The 16149-nt window shown below is 44.7% G+C and overlaps 1 protein-coding gene across 1 annotated transcript; it reads left to right on the forward strand.

The window, feature by feature from the left end:
- Positions 1-512: 512 nt before the first annotated feature.
- Positions 513-2696, forward strand: LOC119400644 (uncharacterized). The gene is made up of 2 exons (XM_037667677.2): positions 513-743; positions 2404-2696. The coding sequence occupies exons 1-2, from the start codon at positions 551-553 to the stop codon at positions 2694-2696; spliced, it is 486 nt and encodes a 161-aa protein (XP_037523605.2). The 5' UTR covers positions 513-550.
- Positions 2697-16149: the final 13453 nt, after the last annotated feature.

Genomic DNA, 16149 nt, shown 5'->3' on the forward strand with positions numbered 1-16149 from the left:
CCATTCGGGTACCGAATCTTCGCGGTGAGGATATATCGACTTCGACCGCAGCGCTGCCGTAATCTTTTGCGTTGCGTGCGCAATGTATGTCGTTCGCCCCACTGTACTAACTAAACTTGAAACATCACATGAAACCATGCATGAAACGAGAGTCGCTTTGAGTTGGATTATATATGGCGTTTGCAGTAATAGGAGAACTGTGACGTAGCCTCCAAGATTTGTTTCGACAACGGTGTGCGTCGCCGCAGTTAATCGCTGAGTCCACGGTTGTGAATATATGTCACTTCAATATAGGTCCTCAAAACTACTTATTGTACAATCAGTGAAATAAAAAAAAAACTCCAGGACTCGCAACAAATATAAACATACTTGTCTTATGTTATTTACCGAAAGTTCATTTGACACGACGCGAGCTTACGGAGCAGGCAGCGCCAGCAGCGCTATCGTTGTAGTGATCACGCCAACAAATTTTTGTGCGCAGTGTGAACGTCGTATCGGTCGTATACGAACACGTGCATTTTGCTGCGAAATTTTGTGCTTTGACTGCGTCATGGGTGACCACGTGCTTGTGAAGTGGGCCTCGGAGGACAAATGGGACGTGTATCCCGTTAGGAATATAAAGTCCCAGACTGTCGTCTGCCAGCTGGTCGACGACCCAAAATACGTGACGACGCTGACCAACCAAACAGTGCAAGTCCTGTGGCAGGACGATGAGTACGCACCGGCGTACATTTTGGGAATAGGTGAGTATATATTTTTGGTTGCTTGCCGCGGCAATACGCCTTAAGCCCCAACCGCATGCACGCGATTTTCGAGCGACGGCGACGAGCGACAGCGACAAACGGGCTCCGTCGCGATGTCGCGTCGCGACGGGAGCACCCACATGTTCGCGACAAAGTGTCATGGTTGCTAGATTTAAAACTATTGCGTGCACGCAGGTAAATTGCAAAAAGAATTACAGAGTAGATGAATGGCAGCATGTCAAATTTATTATTGACTTGTGTGAGATAAGGAAGTCACAGCAGCATTACGGGATTTTCTTTTTTTTGCAATGTTTTGTTTAACTGCGACAGTAGTATCTGCTGTGACCTCGAGTGGGCGCACGGAAGCGCACGCTATCTATCTACTAGAGTTACTGTATATGCTACTTTTAGGTAGCAGAGTTGCGCATCTGTCTTCCAACGCCGCGAGCAACCATGCATTGCGGAGAAGCTGCCGCTTGGGCCGATTTGTTGATTTCTCGACGCCGCCGCTGCATCGAGCTGAATTAACAGTAGCCATCGACAGCCAATGTTTATCGTCGGTCTTCGACACGTCAGACAGGTTAATCGGCGACACGGTAGGCATGTCGCCTGCAAAAACGAAGTGCGACTTCACCGCATAGCTGTGGTTGCTAGCCGGACCTATGCGCAACTCTGCTACCTAAAGGTAGCATATACAGTGACTCTACTATCTACTACGCATCTGCGACGTCTACGACGCTACGACGCACTTTAAACTGACATTGCAGCAAGCTACTAGAGAGAGATAAACATTTTAATGAAGCTGGAGATGTTTGCCTGGCTGTTCGCCTGACATGCTACTCCAGGTGCTGGGTGACGATTATGATATATACAGTGATAACCACATAACACATACAGTCACACAAGTTTACAAAGTTTGGTTCAGGCTCGTGGCCCGCAAGAAATTCAACAGCGCTTTCGTGGCACGTAGCGCACAGGTGCTGCTTTGCCATGGGCCCAGAACATGTGCTACTATCATTGCAGCAAGCTACCAACGAAACATCAAAACGAGCCGTCGATCAAAATTAACGACAAAATACGGCCGCTGCCTCGCTATCCACGTGAGATGGGGTTGCAAAGAAGGTAGGCTATAACTTGCATTCATTGAAGTACGCCCCGATTGGAAGCATCAAGAGCAAATTGCAATCGAAGCGAGGATCGGTGATGCTGCCATGTTGCCGGAAATCGTCACGCTCACTTCCGGGCGACAAGCGATTTTTTCTAGTTTTCCAGAAAGCTGCGACGCGACAAGCGACGGCGATGGATGGCCCTCCGCGACAGCAAATCATGTCGCTCGTCGCTGTCGCTCGTCGCTGTCGCCCGAAAATCGCGTGCATGCGGTTGGGGCTTTAAGGTAGAGACCCGTTTCAGTTTTTTGTCCGCACTTGAACAGTTCTAACCGCAGCCGTTCGGGGAGTTATTTCACCACGTTTCTAAAATTCCTAAATTATTTGAACAGAATTCATTGCTCGAGAACCGCGGCGCCTTTGTAGGTCTTTTCGTAGTGGGGAATTCAGTCTTCGTGTACACGTTAATGCATACGTTGGTACCACGTGTATGCAGAATGCTTTTCTAAAAACTTTAATGACATTGATATTATTGGTGTTCAACATTGTTTTAGGATCACAGGTGGCCATGGAGCGCAAGCGAACGAGGCTTGTGTTGGGCCAGGCTTCTCGGAGCTCTTCCGCAAGACCGAAGGTGAGGCTGGTACTATACTGCATAAGAAGCTTGGTGACAGCCACTACTACAAGAGGGCACAGCATTTTTCACACCCATGCGAATAACGCGTTGAGGCCTACCTTGTCTTCTTTTTTTTTTTCCGATGTTGCTCGTGAATATAGCAGAGCCACGTTGAATGGCATTTTTGCTAGTCTGGCGGAGGTAGTGTCATTGCTGCTTCGGTGGGTATGAAAGTTCCAGCAGGATGTCAATCTCTAGTTCTACTGCGAGGAAAGCACTGCAAGGCCAACTGAAACAGCCAGTCAGTATACACAAACTAGCCCAGAAGAAAACCTTCTTAGCTTGTCACCCTGGTGTGGGTGGCAGGCACACATGTTTCAGCTCGTTGAGTGCTTTGTATATCCTGTCACTTATTGCCCCATTATTTGGCGTGATGAAATTTGAGTGGGCTTACCAGCAACTGTCCCATCAATGGTAGAACTTTTCTACTTAGCATTCTCATTTGTTTCTTGCTGCTTCATTCTATATTTACTTATACTAGAAAGCAACCACAATTCCTTTATCATATTGTTTGCAAAGTCTTTGCCACGTATGCTTTCTTCCTGTCTGCCTCTGCATGGTGTAGTGTATGACCATAACTGTATGACTCTAAAATTTTTACTGTGGAAATGCTAAAGCTATGAACACTGTATTTTTTTCAACAAACTTCCGAGCAGCGCAAATGCAGCTGTGGGATGCAGGAGGAGCTGGCGATGGTGAAACAAGAACTTGAAGAGTCGAGGGCAAGAGTAGGGGAGCTGGCCGTTGAACTTGACAATGAGAGGGCCAAGAGAAGCAAAATTCGCGATAAATACAATGAGGCAAAGGAGTTACTTGGTATGTAGAATGAATTCTTTGGTTTGCCTTATTTCTTGGTAAATAAATTGAGAGCAACTGACAAGATTAAGTTGTGTTAATGCTTGGGTTGGCCCCTGCTTTAATAATCTGGCATCATATTTGAATGAAACAGTATAAAAGATGAGGCATGGTGAGGAACAGGCGCGTAGATCACCGACTTCCTAGTAGTGTTGTAGGCGTTACAAGGAAAAATACCTAAATGCATTACTCATTGCACTATAAAAAAGGGAATGCCTTGCTGCTCTATGCTATTGTCAAAAAAAAGGTAACATGTTACCATTACTTAAAAAAAGTAATGCATGTTGCTCCCTGGTCAGAATATTGATCAGTGTGTCTACACTGCAGAAGACCCCAATAACAAATTTATTAAGCTCATATTTATATTTAACATGAAACTTTACCCAAAATACGAATTTAACGGGACTACTTCGTACAAATTTTCTCAACTTGGCAGTATTATACTGGCCAAGCTGCCTGTAGAGTTACATGTGATAGCTTCTGAAGGCCAAACCCATATATACGTGAAAATGCACGAGACAGCGACGCGACGTAGATCTTCGCGCAAGCGGTCGCTTGGTGGGGCAAACCCCATTCACGTGACGGCTTCGGTGAGCGATCTCCACTGTTGCTGGCATGAGGGCGTTTACTTGTACCAAAAGTGGCCCGTCGTCAGCAGTATGCAATGTAAAATACGATGTTTTGTTGCATAATGATACATGAAATGTTTATCATTGTCTTGCTGCATTTTTTTCGATCCCATCGCTGCTGCTACATGCCGCCAAGCCGCATCGCAGATGGCACGGGACTTGTAGTTCCCGTCCCTGAGGTCCCATAACGCACATTCGCGTTCAACGTCAACGTTGCGCTCGTCGCCGTTGGCCATGTTGATGAACGTTGTTGATTCGAGTCAATAAGAAAGTGGCGGCAGTTAGCAATACGTCACTGATGCATCTTGTTCCGGTGTTTTGCTATTGGCTGCTTGAGCACAGCACTTCCAGGCGAGGAGCGACGGATTCCAAATCAGAAAAACCGAGCTATCGCGCGAAATCGACCACGCGACACGTCGCGCGAACAGCTCGTTTTGTCGCTCATAGCATCGCTCGTCGCTGTCGCGTGCATTTTCGTGCATATGAGGTTTGGCCTTAACTCTGACGCACATGGTGAAGCCATTTTATTAATGGGACATAAAACACAAAATTAGAGTTCATCATCAATGCTCCTCACAAAACAAAACACCATTGAAACTGAAAGTGGTTAAAAATAGCACTAACGTTTCGGTATTGGTTTGACTACCATTTAGCGAAACGTGTGGAATGTTGGATTGCTTGTGAATGGTTTGAAATGTGTTGCATAATCACTAAAAATTACTCTTCACTCTGCATTTGTTTGCCACTCACTGTGTCCTATCCTTAGACTGAAGCAAGGTGTATGAGTGGGCTAGTTGGTATTCTATGGCGACGTGAACAGTGCGCAGGACACACAAGGACAGGGAACTGACGAGGACTAGCACCTGAAGAACAGAATAACAGAGCTCGACAAACTAGAAATGAACTGAAGCAAGGTGTGTGACTGGGCTAGTTGGTATTCCATGGCGACGTGAACAGCGCGTGAGACACACAAAGACAAAGAACCAACAAGGACTAGTGCTAGTCCTTGTCGGTTCCTTGTCCTTACGTGTCTCACGCACTGTTCATGTCGTCACCCTTAGTGCTGTTCATGCAGAGGTAACTGTTGCCACCTGTACTGACAGGATAAATTCATTCCACGTAACTCTAGTTGCTTCACGGCATCTCCCAAGCACTCTGTGACAATTTTATAGTGCTGCTTATAGGGCTTACTTATCGTGACACCTCTCCTTGCTCCTTTTTTTTAGACATTAAAAAATGGCCAAGAACTTGCGCAAGGCAACGAGCCAGCTGGCAGACGCGGTGTCCTCCGTAGCTTCGCCAGCACCGGTTACCGTGCCTGCTGCTCAGGTTTGTGGCTTCATTTTCATTGATCCTGTAGTTATTGCATGCTGTATTAACTTCTGGGATGGTATTTTATAGTTATGCTTTTTCTGATGCTAGTGCCTTTCCTTGTTTTTTGCATTTCACCAGTAGTCAAAGCGAATGTCCATCCACATTTTTAACGGGAACAACCAACCGCGAGTGGTGGATGATAGGACTAGCATAGAATAAGCCGTAATACATCACTACAAAATACCCACCCTGTATGTGTTTTAACTGTTAGGAACAAATGCCACAGTGGCTTAAGAATGGCAATAGAAAATGTTAGTTTGCAAAGCAAGTACCAATGTGTTGTCCAAAATGGCAGCATATCTGATGTGGTCTGTGCGTACATTTCCGTTGGTGTTTTCCGTTCCGTTGCAGAAATCAGTTTTCTGTGGTTTCAGAAGTTAAAAGCATCGACCTTATGGAAACTCATTTTTCTGCTAATAAGAAGCATAACTTTTTGTGTGCATGTGTAGTGCACCTCCAGGTGCTCAGTGCAATGCATGTGACAATTATGTTAGTCACTTTACAAAGACCATCTAAAATAAAAAGTATGTCTTGGCTAACTCAAGCTAAGTAAAAAAAAACGTGGAGGACGCCTGAAAGGAAGCTGAAGTGGTTTTAGAATTTCATAAAGTGCATGGTCAACAAGAATAGGTATTATTGTAGATGATGCCGTAAATATTTCTGCAGTTGTTACAGCAGAAGTTTTAAAATATGCAATCTTGCTCTGCCCACACGAGCGCTCCAAAAGTGTGGCCATGGAAATGAATGAATCAGAACCGCATCATCTTTGGTTTTGTTGGTGGAGCCACGCTGCAGTCTGACAGAAGTGTCCCACCACTTACTGATTCTAATTTACTGTGGGGGCGCTGTTTAAGTGCCGGATGCTCAAGTAAGTGTAGATATGCCGAGAGTTCTGCAGTTGGATTACATCTGCCTTGACAACAAACAGCTGAGCACAATGTGAACAAGCGTCTTGTATCTTCAGCCGTGGCTTCTGTGACTAGCTCCGTCTGTGCGCCACTACTGGAGCTAATCGCGTAGTTGCAGATGACGTCACTGCATTTACTTAGCATTTCAAGAAGCCTCATGGCCGCTGTTTTTTGCCAGAAAAATACTTTTTGTGTTCACTTTTGAGAACTTTCACATTGATTTTCGAATTCAGCAGGCATCAAAATGTAGTTGCATAGACCAAGGTCATCTTTTTGAAACGTGCTTCAGCTTCCCTTTAAGCTTGGCATTTAAGAGTGCAGCGTGGTGTTTCGAGCCCTGATCACATCGCCGTCCCATTTGTTTGCCATGCTTTGCTGCTCGTATACTTAACTGCTCTGTGGTGTAAGGAATGTTGGTGCCCATGACATCTGCTGTTGTAAACTCTTTTGGGGCGTCTACTGCAAGCACAGCTGTGCAGTACCCACCATGCGTCTGTATGGCAGTGTGTGCATATTTGTAGCTGCACATTTTATTGCTATGGCTGATGCTGATGACTTATGAGCTTTTCATAATGGTTGGACAGCTTCAAGATGCATACTCATTAATTCACATGGTGTGATGCCTGGTGCAACTCTACGCTTCTGTATGCTTCCATATGGCTAGCGAACACGCACAAAGGAGACAGGACAACCGCTTGGGACAACTAGCGGTTGTCCTGTCTCTTTCTATGTCGTCGTTTGTGCGTGTTCGCTAGCAATATGGAAGCATACAATCAATACCAACTAGCCCAGCTTAATGCATCTGCGCTTCTACCGTGCAGTATTACGTGTGTGAACAAAATTCGGCACCCGACATGACACTTGTATAGGGTCTTCTTACAAAGCAGTTTTAAGCATTAACATGTATCTGTGGTAGAGAGAACACTTGACTGTCATGTAGAATGCCTGGGTTCGATTCCTGCTGAAACCCTGAGTTTTATTTTTTGCATCGATGGGGATTTTTCGCTCACGGTCAACATCGCCGACACCGACACTACATTTTCTGTAACAAGGGCTCTGTATTGCTGTTGCGGTAAAAGCACTAATGAGATACAGTGATGGGGTCGATAATTTTCGTTATCCACTGCGGTGTGCAAATAGGCAAATATTTCTGTTTCCATTGATCACCTTGTAAGTGAAAATTATACCCAGATTAGTAACTGCTCACATACTATTGTGAAACCTTGTATGTTAAATTATGCATCACATTCAATAGTGCATTTTACAGCTGTGGCACAAAATGCAAATAATTGCAAACTGAATGGGAGCCCACACCCCTTTGTGTGCAGCAGCACTGCTCACAAAATGGTTTGAAAGCAAATAGCATTTTTTTAGTACTTGTCGCCATCAGCCTGTGATGCACGCATCTGATATACATCACATGCCTCCTTGTTCACAGTAGCCACCAACCTTGTCATGTTTTGGAATTGTCAAGTAAGCCACAGAGTCAATTGGCTTTTAAAACCCCCTTTCAAAACTTTCAAATGCAGAAAGGATAATTACGAATGATATAGTGAAACACAAACGATTGGACATGGTGTTTTTGGATGCGATGCACTGTTCAACACGGAGGCTTAGGTTGATAGGGAAGCGATAAGTAATTTAGGTAATTTTCCCTAATTTGGCAACTGAAAGAGTAAAATTAACCGGTTTACGATGCAGCCACTAACAAAAGGATCTTAATATTTCGTTGCCCATTTTTAAACCTAGCTTGGCACAAGTAAGCTGGGACACTGTACTGTTGGCTCATTTACCATTTGACACTGGCATCACTTCCAAATACTGATGCACTTTTCCTTAGAGCGTGTCACCAAATCGCAGCTGTAAAGTGCGCTCTCTTAATGTTGATAACTTGGTTCATGTGACTGGGGTAGTATAAAGGAGGTTCACTAACTTGTCCAAATCACGGTTTTCTTAAACTGTCTTGATGTTAGTGGTGCAATTTCCCTTCAACTTTCATTTCCTGTGGCTCATGCTATACTTTCTGTGCACGTGATGGTATGGGCATTGTCTCACAATGCTGTTCAATTGTAAGAAAGTGGATTCCCACATATCTTTTCTAATGCAGTTTTCCTGTCCTGGTAACCTGCATGTGGTGCATTAGACATTGCAATTGAGAGATAAGTCATTATTGGAAACCAGCACCAGAATTGGAGACCTATGATGGTGCACTGTACCAAACTTCCATCCTTGCATTGCCTGCAGTGCTGCATTCTAAGATGGAATTTGACCAGCTTACAAATTTGCTAAAGTGTAACAATATTAACATTGACTTGTTTGCTGATTGTGCTGAATGTTGAGTTTCTTTAAAGCACTGACACAAAATTTTGAAGGTGAGATAACTTGTGGGATAGATTTGTGTGCCTCTTGCGGCACCGTGCACGAGATGCGCCTTTGGTTTCCGTGTAAACCAACCAACCACCGCCTGCGTCACGAGTTTGTGTTGGCTACCGGGGTCCTTGCGAGCGCTTTCTATTAGCAGACCTTTTCAACGGATAGAGGGGGCAGGCTTGCGGGAGTACAAAGGCTGATGTCTTTGCCTGGGCAGTGCATTGTTGGGGGTTCACATATATTTACAGTGTCCTTCGTTGAAAAGAGTTGTCAAGGTGGTGCTCATGTGCACGCCAGTTTTTGTGCTCATGTAGCGAGCCATGCTTACATTGAAACCATGCTGGGTCCCATCTCACTTGGTGCTTTCTGAAACCAAAACTGCGACTGGATGGCATAAAACGACCTCCAAATAATGAACCGCTGTGCTCTCGAGCAAACAAGCTTTCCAGCCATGATAAGTGGGTCGTTTGCTACCCATTGCAACAGAAAAAACAAGATGCAAAATTTTTGTGTCAGAGCTCCTTTAACAGGATATAGAATACTTTATAACTTAAGAAAGTTAAATAAAAAGCACATTACTCCTTTGATTAATGAATTTATGGCAAGTACTTGATTTCTGCATCTAGTGCTGTTCTTATGAAAGAGAAAATTGCTGGTTGGGTCGAATGTCAGGCTGGTAAACAAGTAACTACTAGTTGTATGAGCAGCTCATTATTTTTCGCAGGTGGACATAGGAGATGGTGTGCTGCTGGACAAAAAGCTCCTGGAGAGGATTTCTTTGAGCACCCCAACGCAGCCATCAAAGTTTGCGAGGGCACTGCTAGCGAGCAGTGTTTACTGTTGAAGAGCTGGAGAACAGCTCGCTCAAGGGAAAAGTATGCCCTGCGAATAAGGATGCCCCACCGAAGAAGGCATTGGACAAGAGAAGGCTGGATGCAGTAGTGTGTAAGGACACTTGACCTGCACATTTCTTTTTCTTTTTCTTTTTTTTTGCAATACTACAGGCCTAACAGGCCCAAGCAGGAGTGGAATGTCAGACAGTGGCATTTTTTCCTTTGTGAACTTGAAATGTCCTAAGAATTGTACAGGGTTATCACTACAGGGGCAAAACATGACAGTAACAAAGAAGAGGAACAGACTGTCAGTTCCAGGGCCTTTTAAATATCAGACTCCTCAAAACTGAATTTAGGAAGAGCGCAGTTGGAAACTGTCTGTGTGAAGAAACTGTTTTAATGCATTAGTTTTAGCAAATACGGGTGTTAGTGCTTGGTCATGAGTGCGACTAGCCTTTCTGGGCCTTAAAAGTTGGATGTACAGAGATTTCACATTTAGAGTAATGCTACGTCGCAATGCAAACCCTGATACATTTCCTCCAAACTATTGTAAATCTGTCTACTCAGCAAGAAAGGATGTGCTACGGCCAACTGGTTCCAGCTTTTAGAAAGAAAACTTTGAGCGCTACTTATTCTGTTATCGGAAAGTGCAGGGACTACTAAAACTGCAGTGCATACAGCAATCCAAGTCAAGCTAGATAGCACTGCTGCTCTTGTGATTGTTCATTGTGGTGATAGCAGCGCTATGCCCAATCTTACATTATGCAAATTAGGGAAGGCTCTGCAGTGCTTGTCATTTGGTGTCCGATCAGTGTTCACTGTGGCGAAGGCCTTCAGACCTGGTTCACAGTGTAGCCGTGGTCCTAGACCCCTGTGTTCATTTGAGAGTTAGATTTTATTGCCCTCTCCCATCATCTTGTGCTCCCACCAATGCTTTCCTTGGTGGCCCTGTGTTGATGACAAATTTCCCAAACAGCAATTCTCAGTGCAGGCTGGATAAGTTGGTAATAATTTCAACAGAACTGCATTTTAGATTTATATATTTTGAATACGCTTCAATTTATCTAATTGTATTCTGGGGCATATCCGGATTGTATGAAGGGCTTGACTGCTTCTCACCACGGAAACATTTCCCATATATGGCTAGCCCAATCATCCCTTATCACTTTTTTCTTTATAATTTTTCATCTTGAAGGCATTATTTAATAGTTTTGTAATCTCTTATGTAGACCACTGCTGCCAAGGCTTAAGTTACTTCTCTAAAAAATTAATTTCCTTGCTCTAAATCCTCATTTTCTGCTCCAAAAAGAATTTTCATCTCTCCAAAAAATTCTGGCAAAATAGCCTAGGCCGGTAGCATCACTAAATTTGTGTGTCAATGCGTTATGCAGGAACAATATTCAAGCATATTCTAACACATGCTATGTGGAAATTCAATGTTTCATACGTCGCACCTGCGTTCAAGAATGCATCAAACAAGTTTCCCATGTAACATCTCTAGTTTGTGTATAGCCTGCTTCGTTTTAAACTTGTCTAAAACATATTGTTCCAGATAAATTTAAAAAGAAGGCATGACAATAGGCTTTGCTAACCGCGTACATGTGTCACTGAACTGTTATTTGTTCTTTTCCCATTGCAGCCTACCTTGCTCCCTCTACAAAGGGAGCGTAAAGGAGATCAGGACCAGCCTGTCTTCGATGCTCGCTCGCGGACAAGTTGCCATCCTGATTACAGCGCAGCTGTGCATGACTTCAGTTTCCTGCAGAAGAGCAATGGCACTGAGAGCATCGGAGTGGGCACTCTAGTCCACCGTGTCGCTGCATTCTTCATAATTTTGAGTCATTTTAAAATTGAACTTTCAGTGTAGTGATAAAACCCAATAATTCACTATGTTATTTTCACTTTAATACTAACTGCACATTTTATTGTACTAATTGTTTTTGTAACCTTGCTTGTTTCATGTCTTGCAGAACTCCATTTTGTAAGTGCAGTCATGTGACTCCTACTGTGATACTTACTCATACTTAATTTAGCTAATAACTAACCATGCGTGTTATTTTACAGTGATACCTATCATATTCAAATTTCTTAGATACTTACGAAGACATTCTGAAATATTGAACTTAAGTCCAGGCATTGGGGTATGAATGGTGACGACTGGGATTTCACTCCCGCGACATCTTGGTATCAGCAGTGAAGGTGGTGTGAAGTGTTTGGGCTCTTGCACAGTGTAAGAAAAAATAATTTAGGTGTGGACACTCTCGCCCGCCGCGAAGGAGAGCGCGTCCAGATAATGTTCGCCTTTAATACACTGCGCCGGCCGCGTTTCGTGGGGGGGCGCTGCGACCTGGGGGCTTAAGAAACTGTTGCCACGAAGGGAAACGCGCGTTTTTTCTTCATTTTTTTTTCACCTCATTGCATTTTTTTTAAACCGTGCACGCGGAGGAGGATAGAGCAACTGAACGGCGAGTTTTCATCGGCCACGGTGTAAACGGCGCACCCGACGCACATAGCATCCCCTAACAGCGTTGCGTACGTAAAAGCGCGGCGTCTGCTTTAGAGCGCAGTGAGCAGTCTTTCTGCTCGCTGACAACGCCGTTACGGACGCTACGCACGCAGCTCGTCTTCTATAGTACATGCACCGGCCGGGTTGCGTGGGAGGCTGCGACATGGGGGCCGAGAGGAGGAAAGAGGCGAACATTATGTGGACGTGCCTCGGGCGGAGTGTCCACACCTAAATTATTTTTCTTACACCGTGGGCTCTTGTCTTTTGTTTCAATGATGCATGCTAAGTATGGCATTTGGTGCCAACCAGGCATCTTGGTAGTGCACTGGTGTAGTGTTTGTCACATTCCTAATTTATTGCATATTAATTATTTAGCATGTATGTGAGCAGCTCTGGGTAGTGCATTGATGTTTGTCACATTCCTAATTTATTGCAATATTTAACGATTTTAATGTTGTATTTATTCTGAGTTTGTTGTGTAAGCTATGATGTTCCTTCTTTCACTTTGTAATTTGTAATTGACCCATAAAGCCCAACAAGGCACTGATACATTTTCGATGTGGTGCATCAGATGGCTGATTTAGGTGTGCAAATCTTATCTAAGCAGCCCATGGTGTTTACAATGTCTTGCAAGGTGCCTCTTGGTCATAAATTACTGTCGTGATGAGTTTCTTACTTAAAACATTTCTTTTGCAGTTTTTCAGTAATGAATTTACTCTCTCTTACCGAAAAGATGCTGAACAAGCTTTTAAAAGGTTGATGGTGTGTCAGGCTTTATGAGGTTAAGGCTGATCTTTTAATGTTATTTTTTTAGCCACCAACAGATGTACATTGCGTGTTTGAATACTTTTATACAATGCTCTACACTGTACATTGTAAATGGTAATAAATGAGTAATTTTTGCAGAGTTTCGTATGCATGTCCATGTACATCCCAATTATGCTGCATCATGCAGGCAATGCACGGCCTAATTTCTGGTCTGCATAAAGGTGGCTACTTATAGGACACATACAGGATGGACACTTTGAGGAGACATAAAAGCAGCGGCCAAATTGCGACAGTTGGGCGACATACAGGACGGTCACAGATGGGACACATACAGGACGTACACTTGAGGCGACAGAAAGGCAGCGGCCAAATTGCGACAGTTGGGCGACATACAGGACGGTCACAGATGGGACACATACAGGACGGACACTTAGAGGAGACAGAAAGTCGGCGGCCAAATCGCGACATCTGGGAGACATACAGGTTGCGTCCTGATGCTGCCTCGGGGAAACACAGTAAACTTACAGGACGTTACCATTTTCATAAGGGAATAGCTCTGAACCAAACGTGTAACAAGGATGATAGCGTATTAGATACGCGAAGACATGAAATCACATTCAGACGGGTGCAGGGACAAGGAAGTAAATAAGAAATAGGAAGGGCAAATAAGTGCGTTTGCGCTGTAATTTTAGCCTCACGAATATGTACCTACTAGACCCAAGGGAAGTTTTATTTTAGTGACGAGAATCGGCGTCAGCAGAGAACGCGAGTAGTGGCCTGACGTGCCACCGCCAAGCGCCATCTTGATTTTCTTTTCTTGAGGACGCGCGCTCTCCGGTTTTGTTCCCCGCCTAAAGGAGGGCGCTACAGGGTCTTGGGACAACGCGAGCGCAAGAGCCCGAGAATGGCTTGCGTTCTGGGTATGAACCCTCGCGGCTCGCAAATTGCTTGGGTGCCCAATTATAAAGCTATCTACTCTTTTGCCAGAGTTGGGATGTGCACCTCGACCGTGTTCGCACGCTTATCTCTGAGGGGGAGTTGTACGCCCTTTGCTTTCACCGCAAAGTTTGCGTTGAAGCTATAGGCTGTACGAAGGTCACTTTACTCCCAGCAGCGGCCGCGTTCGCGCTCGTCCTGTATACACCTGCGCGTTTGTTTCGTGCACCCTTCTTTGTGTTTGAACAGTGCGCTGCAATTGTAGAGCTGTGACAGCTGTTAGTTCGCTCTCGCCTTGTGTGTTTGCTTTCCTGCGTCCTTTCTGCTAGAGCAGCGCGCAGCAAGTTTCTAGATGCACTGTATTATAATTTCTTGCTATCGGATTAATTTCTTCGCCCATAAGGCGAAACCGTGACTTTTTTGCATGCGATACTTTATACGTGTGTTCTTATTTAACTTTGCGCGTACTTGTAATGTGCGTGCGTACTTGTAATGTGCGTGAGTGTTCATCGTATCTGTCACGTGTGACTAACTATTTTCGATGTTTTCGTGCTTTGCACTATGCAGCCGCTGTCCACAACGTGCAGAAAGAATGCTGTGTTCGCTGGCGCGTGCAATGCCAGTCATCTTTCGCTTCCGTTGGAGCAGCTGCACAAAAAGGACTGTACGAAATCTGGCAACGCGGCTGGACCTGTATTTGACATTTTACAGTGAATTCAATGAAAGAAAGCAGAAACTTGATATGTGTAAAGAAAAATAAAATGTTTAATTGTCTCACTTTTCTCTTTCGTTGTCTCAATGACTGCGAAAGCAGTGATACACGCATGACTAAATAATTTTTGTGTTCTTTTCCGCGGCATTTATTACTCACCGCGGAAACAAGCACGCGAAAAACGTATTAAGACTTGCGGAGAGTAACTGGAGAAAATCATCCCTAGGAATTAACAGATCATTTGAAGTGTGGGATAAAAAGTTCATCCGAATGAAGTATTTGAGTGGATCCACCGTTCGTCCGGCCAGGTGCAACTGCGGGAACCAACGGTCGCCCGGTAATGTCTAAATATAACCAAATGTTAGTCCATTGAGATGATCTGTGAGGACTAACTGTTAGCTGCATGGGGACTATCTGTTAGACCCGGTGGCGTTTGTCCCTAATGCAGTTAATAGTTGTGGAAGCCCCATTAGTTCCGAAAGGGACAAACCACACACCGTTTTAACACCTTTTTGCCTTAGAATGTACGGGAACGCCGAGCAAACTACGTGGCGTGGATGAATACATCGCTAGTGCTGCTCTTTCTTCCAAATGGCTAAGCAGCCCCGTAGATTACACAGTGCTGTAATCAGCTTGTAACATGAACTGTAGATGTATCATCGAGGCTTTACGCCACACAAGGCAACATGCCGCAATGCCCGACTGTTCTACTTTGATGGTATACGATGATATGTGCATGACTTTGGTTTGAAGCTCTTTGTTAGCCACAACTTTTCCAGCGCAGCATTCAGTGCAACGAAGAGAGGCAAATAACTTGCGAGGCGAGGCGACTAGCTAAGGCTCAATATATAGTTCAGTCCCTGTCAGTCTAGGTTGGTAGAACATTGGTGAGTAAATGGCTGAGTCCGCTTTATTGAAAATTAACTTTGGGTGACTGAGTCTTGCTTCAGTTTTCTTTGGAGCCTTTGCAGTTCATTATTTAAATGATACAGAGAAAAATACTCAAGCTACAGTATTATCGTTTGTTTGATTATACTTTGAATATTTATGGCAAGATGGCAAATTTAAGGGGTTGTTTTTTTCTCTCATTTGGGATTTTTAAGGATTCTGCCACGAATTCTGATTGCAGCAACTGCTTCTGTCACCAGGGAGAGTAAAATGCAATTCGCGACTCGAAGTGAGCGCTGGCCACCTAGTGGGTGTTGTGCTGGCAACAACACATCCAGGATCAACCTTGAACTAAAGCAAGTGCTCACTTTCCGACATGCCAAAACCAGATGCATAGATAATACGCAATGTGATTTAGCGCCTAGCTTACGCAACGCGGTAGAGGGAGCAAGATTGCGCATGCGCTGAACTCATGATTATGAGATATGCGTGCGTTTGTGCACGCAGGGTGTGCGCACGCTAGATATCGGCGCTTGCGCTGCGGCCACTACAGCCGTTATGTACTTTAACGGGGGCTCTCTCGCGAGATCTCGACCTGCCGAGAGGAAAACAGACAAGATGGCTGCGACCGACAGCAGCACGGTGGTCGTGGCAGCGAACGAAGTCCGTGTGAATTTCGGCGTTGTCCTTGATTTAGAGCTTATGTAAGTAGCCTGCACCCAATCAGTGAACCTGCTCGTGACTTGAAGCACTGCGACTGATTTGGATTGTGCGCGGGGCGTAGCACCCAATCAGTGAAGCTGCTCGTGACGTGAAGCACTGCGACTGGTTTATGGATTGTGCGC

This window comes from Rhipicephalus sanguineus, chromosome 7 (genome assembly GCF_013339695.2).
Source record: "Rhipicephalus sanguineus isolate Rsan-2018 chromosome 7, BIME_Rsan_1.4, whole genome shotgun sequence".
Taxonomy (NCBI): Eukaryota; Metazoa; Arthropoda; class Arachnida; order Ixodida; family Ixodidae; genus Rhipicephalus; species Rhipicephalus sanguineus.